General features: G+C 51.6%; 1 protein-coding gene across 2 annotated transcripts; it reads left to right on the top strand.

Annotated features, from left to right (window-relative positions):
- Positions 1-1792: 1792 nt before the first annotated feature.
- Positions 1793-8095, top strand: DRD4 (dopamine receptor D4). Of its 2 annotated transcripts, none has more exons than XM_048949386.1 (4): positions 1793-2149; positions 6280-6392; positions 6523-7076; positions 7431-8095. In XM_048949386.1, the coding sequence occupies exons 1-4, from the start codon at positions 1883-1885 to the stop codon at positions 7631-7633; spliced, it is 1137 nt and encodes a 378-aa protein (XP_048805343.1). In that variant the 5' UTR covers positions 1793-1882; the 3' UTR covers positions 7634-8095. The 2 variants fall into 2 exon arrangements, with proteins under 2 accessions (XP_048805343.1, XP_048805344.1); XM_048949387.1 differs by having other exon boundaries at positions 6286-6392.
- The last annotated feature ends 747 nt before the right edge of the window (positions 8096-8842 follow it).

Below are 8842 nucleotides of genomic sequence, written 5' to 3' on the forward strand. Positions count from 1 at the left end.
TTACAATTCAGTCCTGATCCCTGTGCTGCTCAGGGTGGTTAAATAGAAATAAATTAAGGGCACTCTGTCCACAGTTCCACTAATGCACCTCAAGGCCTCCCTTGACTAGTTTGAGCTGTTTCCTTGGAGCCCAGAAGGGCTCTGCTACAAGTGGTGTTGCCAAACCAGCTCTTCTTGACCTGAGAGATGAGCAGCCCTGTTTGTGCCCACCTGTGCAGGAGGTAAATTGTTCCAGAGGAACGTGGAAGCTCCAGGCAGAGCTGAAGGCCGGAAGGAATCCCTCTGCGACTGGCAGGGAGCCAGCAGGACAGAGCTTTGTTCTGCTTTGCAGGTTTAATTCCACATGAAAGTTGGGTCATCTCCAAGGAGCAGAACAGACTCACACACAGGGATTGGGATCAACGGGAAAATGGCAATGCTATGCCGGGGGTAGGAGGCAGCTCCCAAAGAGATGATGCTCCTGTTGATTTTGGAAAAAAGCTTGGAAATCACATCTCTGGGGACAATATTTAGCGAGGCAGAGTGCCCGCTGAGTACGTAAGGTAATTTTCTCCTTCTCGCATATGCAGCGAGCTGAAGCAGCTGGATAAAACAGTGGGATTAAGTGCTGTTAGCTGCAGGGCAAGGATGGAACTGAGATCCAAGTCCTCGCTGCTGGAAATGGGGCTCTGGCTTTCCCGTGCTGCAGATGCTGAGGATTGATTGTGTCTTTCAAACAAAAGTAAAGGAATTTGGGGATAAGGGGCAGAGAAGGCTGGAGAGAGGAATTTTCTGTCAGTCTCCTCCTGGGTTAGATGGAAGTGATATCTGGACATTTTAGCAGCTCTGAGAAGCTTCTTGTCCCATAAAAAGCAGGCAGTAATGCAGTTTCCCCCTTCCTTCTGGTGTAAATGATCCTTTCTTGCAATGCCTTCCCTTCCTGCTGCCTTCCACAACAGAAGGCTGATCAGGATGGCTGAGCAGAGGTTTGGCAGCACAGCTGGAAAGATGCCCATTGATGGAGGATGAGGTCTCACATCTCCCAGCCCACCTGAGCTAGAAATGGGGGTCACAGCCCTCCTGTCCTTCCCCAGCCTCTGGCTCTGCTAGAAATGCAGTGTGTTTCTCCACCAGCAGAGGGGTCAATGCAGTGATATGCCCTCTGAGGGGGCAAAGGGATCAAGTCGGGACATCTCAGTGCCCCACAACCAATACCCTCCCCCATCAACTCCTCATAGGGAAATCATTGAACAAGGTCTGCTACTCAAAACAACACAGATTGCTCTTTAGTTCCCTGATCTCCTGACTCTCTCCATTTAAAAAGAGGTAGCGTTTGCCATTTTCTGCACTTCCAGAGTCTTCACAGTCCTTCAAATGCTCTTGGAGATCAGAGCAATGATTTCTCTCATCACCGTTGGTACCAGTGCTTTGAATCTCCTGGGCAAAATCTTCAGTTCGGGCTAACTTGAAACAATTTTCTACTTGAAGACCTGTCGGTTTGTGTGTGTGTGTTTTTTTCTCCTCTAGCTTTGTCAAGGCTTTGCTAAGATCCGACAGCGCTTTGATCCACCGCCGTATTCGCAGCGCAGCGCTTGTGGGACCGATGCCTCCGCTATTTCCTAACTCCCATCAGCGCAGCCAGGCTCATGACAAGGGAGACGGCTGTGTTCGAAGCACACAAACACGGCACGGCTGGGCTGGAACGGATCTCACAGCCTCCCTTCGTCACTCCCTTCCCCCCCCCGCCTTATCCCGGTGAGCCGCTTACTGTCCCGGGGCGGCACGGGGGAGGCTCCTCCCATCACCTCGCAAAGTTCGGAGCCGGCGGAGCGCCTTCGCTTCTCCCCGCCGCGGGGGGCTGAGCCGGGGAGGCGGCGGCTCGGCGGCTCCATGCCCCGGCGCCATGGGGAACGGCAGCGCCGGGGCCGCCCCGTGCAACGGCACCGCTCCGCCGCCTCCTCCTCCTCCTCCTCCGGCCGGCCACAACATCGCCGCCCTGGTGCTGGGCATCGTTCTCATCCTGCTGATCGTCGGGGGCAACGGGCTGGTGTGCCTCAGCGTGTGCACGGAGCGGGCGCTCAAGACCACCACCAACTATTTCATTGTCAGCCTCGCCGTCGCCGACCTGCTGCTCGCCCTCCTCGTCCTGCCCCTCTACGTCTACTCCGAGGTGAGAGATGCTCGGGGGGCGGCCGAGGGAACGGGGGAGGGGGGCGGGCGGTTCTGCCATCCCTGCTGGCGTCCTGGACCGCTGGAGGTGACAGCAGTTGGCTCTGCACAAGTACGGCTACTCCCCCTTGTCCTGGCTGCCCCGGATGCCCCCCTGATGCCCACAAGGTCCCGAGACCCAGTGCCCCAAATGTCCCAAGCTCCCAAACCCCAAGCCCCAAATGTCCTGATCCCCAAATTCCCCAAGCCCCAGTGCCCTGGGATATCTGCTCTGGGAGCCGCTGCACTGCGAGCATCCCAATTTGCCATCAGCCAATGTTTAGGAAGAGATGGTGAGCTCCCATGCTGTATTCTGGCTGCTGTGAGGAGATCTTTAGCCAGGTAGCAGATTGCTGTGACAAGTTGAGGAGGGGATGCTGCCTCTTTAGAGATGTGGTCACCCTTGAAGTGGCTTTGGTGGCTTCCTGTTTGATTCCTCCTGGCTGGTGTGCTCTGTTTGGCAGGCTTGGAGTCACCTCTGAAACCTGCTCCCCTCCGAGACCACGACAGCTGAGGGAAAGGGAAGCAGGAGCGAGAGGTAGGAGTGTGCAATTCAGGTGCTCCTGAGTGGTTTTGCATCTTGTTGTGAAATAGAAATAAATTGATTCTGCCTGAGGACTGATGATGCTTTGAGATTGCAGGGAGATTTGTTGCTCCTCTTCCTGGCCCAACCTGCTATTTCAGAGGGGTTTGTTGGACCTGCACGTGGCTCTCCCTGCTCCCATCGAAACTCTATCAGTCCTCAGACAAATGGAGGATAGCACCCATAGGCCAAAAGAGCTGACTTTTTGCACCTATTCTTGCAGTAGCTGGGAGTGTAGAAGACAGAGGACCTCTTTTCAGATGTGGGAAGAGCAGAGGTGTAATGCCATGCAGAGGGAGCAGCCCCAGAAAGCTGTACCTGCAGGCTCAGGATGGCTGTCAGTTAACTTTCCTGAAAGTGTGATTTTTCATTGCCATAGGATTTGTAAGAGCTTCCTAAGGGATGGACGGGGCTGTCATGTGGCAGAGTGGTGTTCCTGTCCCTGAAGGCCAGCACAGGATCACGCTGGCTGTGTCCCAGCATGAGTGTCTCCTCTCCTCTGCTACACCAGGGCTGGGCCTATATTTTCTTAAGTGAGGAAGGCAGTGGATTAGAGCTTAGGATACTTTTAGTCCCTCTACCTAGTCCTAGGATTTGTTGGGACATTGTGACCTGTCTCCCCAGAGCTCTTCTAGAGGCACACGTTCTGCTAGGGACCCATAAGGACCAGTGACAAACAGGAGTGTAAGAGATTCCCCCCTCTTTCCCCTGCACCAAGAAGAGCCCCGCCATACTGCTTGGGCTGGGTGCATTTGCTTTTCCCTGCATGTCTCAATTTTGGTCCTTAGGAAGCCTCTGTGTTTTATCATTCTTCTTAGCTATTTCTTGCTGATTGGGTTTCTGCCCTTCTTCTGCCCTTCTCTTTCTCTTCCCTTCCCCTTTCCCCTTTCCTGTCCCCAGCTGACATACCCTGCTGTGCCCCTGAGAAGCATTTCCAGCTGGCCAGAGCATTGTGGATGTCTCCCTGGGGATGACAGACACTTGCTGAATGCTCAGGATGGGTGGTCAGCCCTGGGTGAGCTTTAGGAGCTTGAGCTGCCCTGCCTGTGCCTTAGCAACAATGCTCCTTTAAGTGCACTCACTTCAGTACCTGTTCAAAACTATCAGTTCTGTGCTGTAATCCTTCGGTGTCTTTACCTGCCTTAAGTAAATAACCAGCCCAGGTTAATACTTGGGGGTGTTGAAATGGATGTGATGAAGCTCGTCTTCCCTCAATCCAAACATCGCTGTCCTTGGTCAGCTCTGATCTTCCAACCAGCATGGGAAACTGAGCTTTCAGTCTACAGTCATGCTGCTCAGCTGTAGCTGTGCCTCCTACCTGCTTCGCCCTGCTCAGCTCCTTCCCTAATCCTTGCCTGAGCCATGAAATGGGGCCGAGCCAGGAAGCTGCTGGCAGGAGCTGTGCGAGGTACAGTTATGTAAACATCTTTGCCACTAAGATCTGTGTAAGCATTTACAAAAAAGAGGAGACAGTTTTAGCAGCTCTGCACTCTTACCCTGCACCTCTACAGGTCGGAGAAGATGATTCTCTCCAGCAGGCACTCTGCCCGCAGAGCAGAAGCAGAGGCAGTCAGCTTCCTCTGGACACTCAGGAAACTTATGGAATCAGATGTAGTAGACTTTGCACTCACACACCAGGATTATTGCTGGTGCCACATCCTTCTCAGCAGGCTCGAGCTCTTCAGATCAGCACTTTCTTTGTGTTACACCCTTGAACTGATGGTTCCGTCAGCCTTGCTGATGGTAGGCAGGTACCTGGAAATCCAGCTGGCCATCTCAGGTCAGATATTAGGGAAAAATTCTCCCCCGAAAGAGTGGTGATGCATTGGTACAGGCTGCCAAAAGCGTGGTAGAGTCACTGTCCCAGAGGAGTTCCAAGAACGTGGAGATGTGGCACTGAGGGACAGGGTGGGGGTGGGTGAGGGATCTTAGAGGTCTTTTCCAACCTTAGCAATGTTAAGATTCTACAACCTCCTAATGTTTGCAGCCTGCTACTTTCTGAGCATTGTATTTTGGATGCCATCCCCACCAAAGTCCTCTTCGTGTGCTTCCATTGAGCCACCTCACAGGGCTGGCAAGAGGACAGCTATGAAGCTCCTGTGCGGCAACAGAGAGAAGCATGTATTTTTATCAGATGAAATAAGAGTAAAACCTTGCCAGATCTGTGCAGAGAATGCCTTACAAAAGACATAGGCTGGCTCATGGGGTTATATTTGCAGCTTTGTTTTATTTTGGTAAGGAAGACAGCTTGCATGCTTTGCTGTGCAACTGCCTGGCTGTCTCTTCTCAGCACCAGCACTACTGGGAAAAAAAATAGAGGGTCTCATGCAAAAAAAGCAAAGAATGTGGGGGGGGGGGGGGGGTAAAAAAAATTAGAGTTGTTCTGGAGCACTTGTTAAAGGCGGCTTGAGCTGTTTGTGATCCGTAAAGCTTTACACTGTGTACCTTGATGGGCTAATCTTCTGCAACCTGCTGTAATGAGGTACCATTCGGCCACATGACCAAGCAAAGCCAGCTCTGCCTCTAATCCAAAGTCACTCCTCCACCAGAGGGATTCCAGGCACATTTTGTGGGAGTGCTCAACTTTCAGGGCGCCCAACGCGAGCTCCACAGCGAAAGCTCTTGGAAGTTCTTGGGAGGTGCTGCAGGTCGGCAGCTCAGGGCCTGTTCAGAACCCATTCATTCCATGAAACCACAAATGGGTTTTGAACACCACAGCCCAGAGTCAAATTTTCTCCAATGAAACTGGACAGGATCCTGGTGAAGCTTTGGTAAAAAATGTGAGGGTTGTGTTTCAGGATTCAGCTCCCAAATTCTGCTTGAAGCAGCTGATCTGCCCTAGAGAAAAGCCCAAATGAAACTCCCAGGTATGACTCCAGTGTTCTTCTGGAAGCTGATGGGGCCTCTCAAGGAGATGGGTGTATAAAAATAGCCCAACAGTTTCTCCAGAGTCTCCTTTGGCTTTGCAGCTCCACTAATCATAATCCTGTGTGTGACATCAGTGCTGACTGATACTAATCCGGGAGAGTGCCTGCTCCTGGAAATGCGAATGGGGAGGACCATGAATGTCAAAAACCTCAAGTTTGCACAGGTCTCTAGACAGCCAAAGAGCACAGGGAGACACAAAGTGCTTGGACCAGACTTAGAAAGACTGTGCTTCAAGCAGGAAGAGCCCTGAGGGAATTTCAACCCTAATATCTCTGCTGGAGCGCCAGACAGAGCTGTCTCAAAGGCTGGTTCAGAAACACAGCACAACTGGAAACCTTCAGTCCAGTGGTGCTGCTCGGGGCCACAGCTGGGAGAAGAAGCCTTTGGTTTGGTCCCTGGCCAGTAGTGCTGGCCTCCTGGTACCCGGCACAGGGTACAGATGTACCTCAGGAACACAGGAGCAGAAGTCAGGGGACAAGCCCTGCCCAGAGGATGCTCCCGGGGGCATTTTATACACGTATATGCAGAGCTGTTTCCCTGCATGTTAGAGGCACCTACTGACCAGGGATCTTGTCGTTAAGTTTCAGGGTGGCGTGTGGTCCCTCAGCACTGTGCTCTGCGATGCCCTGATGACCATGGATGTGATGCTGTGCACAGCTTCCATCTTCAACCTCTGTGCTATCAGTGTGGATCGGTAAGTGCCTTCCTCCTCCTCACGCCGGAGGAGAGGGCTCATGTCTCAGCATCAAGCTGCTGCCATTCTCTTACCTTACCCTACTAGTGGTGCCACCTTCACACAAGCACCGACCCACCTGTGTTGGCAGGTTTATTGCTGTTTCAGTCCCGCTGAACTACAACCGGCGACAGGTCGACCTGCGGCAGCTGATCCTCATCTCCACCACGTGGATATTCGCCTTTGCTGTAGCATCCCCAGTCATATTTGGCCTCAACAATGTCCCGAACCGGGACCCCAGCTTGTGCCAGCTGGAGGATGACAACTACATTGTGTACTCCTCCATCTGCTCCTTCTTCATCCCTTGCCCTGTCATGCTGGTGCTCTACTGCGCCATGTTCCAAGGACTCAGGCGCTGGGAAGAAGCCAGGAAGGCCAAGCTAAGGGGTGGCATCTACGGGGGCAACAGAATGCTCTATCACCCCTCACCCTTCATTGAGAGAGAGCGGGTTGGCACGGAGCCGGACGAGTACCACCGTTATGTGCACTCTGAGCACCCCCTTTCTGGGGACTATGTGATGAGCAATGGGCTCCAGACTGTCTCCTACCCACACCTCAAGTACCCACACCCGGCGCACAGTCAGAAGCGGGCCAAGATCAACGGCCGGGAACGGAAGGCCATGAGGGTACTGCCTGTGGTTGTTGGTGAGTGGCCGGTGGCAGAGGCTGGTCGAGGACGGTGAGAAACGTGCCGTGTGGTCCGACAGGGTTTAGGATTTTGTTGAACCCAGTCCAGGGAGTGCCTCAGTCTCCCTTTGATCCAGAGTAGCATCACTCCTGGGAAAAAACACACATAGGGTGTTTTTAATTCAACCTTCACTTCAGCTGTCAGCTTTGTGACTCCTGCTAACCCAAAGATGACACACAACTTACACCTTTTCTTCACTAACATTTAGGAAGTTGACCAAAATTTTTGTCATGGAGAGATCGTAGCTCTGTGTTTGTTAACTCCAACCCTTTTTAACACAATGCTTTCTCTCTTTGATTTTCTCCTTCCAGGTGCTTTCCTCTTCTGCTGGACACCTTTTTTTGTGGTCCACATTACGAGGGCTCTCTGCAAGTCCTGCACCATTCCCACTCAAGTCACCAGCATCGTCACCTGGCTGGGTTATGTCAACAGTGCCGTCAACCCCATCATTTACACTGTTTTCAACGCCGAGTTCAGGAACTTCTTCCGCAAAGTCTTGCACCTTTTCTGCTGAGCTCACGGAACTGGAGGGAACAACCAGGATAACTTTGTATAGTTCATTAAAGATCTATTTCTGCCTAAGGTCTGCTGTCTTTGTTGGGGAGGAGGGAGAGAAGAAAGATGGTTCCAGGATGGCAGCTGGAGGACGGTGGTTCCCAGCCCTGTCTCCACTGCGAGGAGTTGCAGGTGAGTGCAGTGGTTACAGCTTGGATATTCCCCCCACTGGAAGCTGCAGGCGTCGCCGCTTCTTTAACACTCGGTGCTTGATGTAGACATCAAGAGACCCCACAAGACAGTGGATATTGCACAGCATGGCAATCTTCTGACTAATGATTTTCATGCAGGACTGTTGCTTTCCAAGGGGTAATTTGTGTGCTTAGAAATAAAAGACTTGCTGGGAGGTCTGGGGGTTTTCTTCGACTAAGGATAACGATTGCTTCGCCAATTTATCATCAACAAATAAACAGCTTACGTTGCCACAACAATTATAATGCAGTCTTACAAGTTCAGTGTGCTATAGGGGGTAGCTCCCCCAGATGCCAGGGCCCTGATGAGAAGCTTCTAGAGAACTTTAATCACTCATGAGTCATACCTACACATCTTCATTTAGGACTCTTGTCCCACTCACGCTCTTCAGAATCTCCTTAATCAGAAGATGCAATAAAAACAAAAGTCAGACTGTAACCAAAGCATTAGATACACTCATCCACAAGCTGCGTAGTGACGATACTGGAGAGCTTTTTGCACTGGTATAAATTGCTGCTCAGTTATCTGCACAAACGTAGGTTTGGCAAGCACAGATGAGGTATGGCTGAGCTCATGTCTTTGCGTAGCTGCAGTTGTCCCTGAACCAACACACAGCTCTTCTCCCAGCCCAGCACTGCTCTGCAGAGATGTTCCTCTGGGGAGAATGCAAGATGCAGCTGAGAACAAATGGGTGCTTAAACCAAACAGCACAGGGTGTTCAGCACGACGCACTGCTTCCTTTAGTCAGAACCTCAATGCACAATAGATGGAGGCAAGAAACCTAGTAAATTAGTTGTATTGTTGTGGGTTCAATTAAGAGCATCTTTTCCATTAAGTAATTATCTTAAAGAGTTTTCTAACTGGCACTCGTCGTGTAAGAAGAAATGACTGCAAATACTGAAGAATGACTTTGGGGAAGCTTGAACAGTGGGTACGTTGCTTGCGATGGGTTTCTACAGAATTGCCTGTTTTCCTC

Source organism: Lagopus muta, chromosome 6, assembly GCF_023343835.1.
Source record: "Lagopus muta isolate bLagMut1 chromosome 6, bLagMut1 primary, whole genome shotgun sequence".
In the NCBI taxonomy this organism is placed as follows: Eukaryota; Metazoa; Chordata; class Aves; order Galliformes; family Phasianidae; genus Lagopus; species Lagopus muta.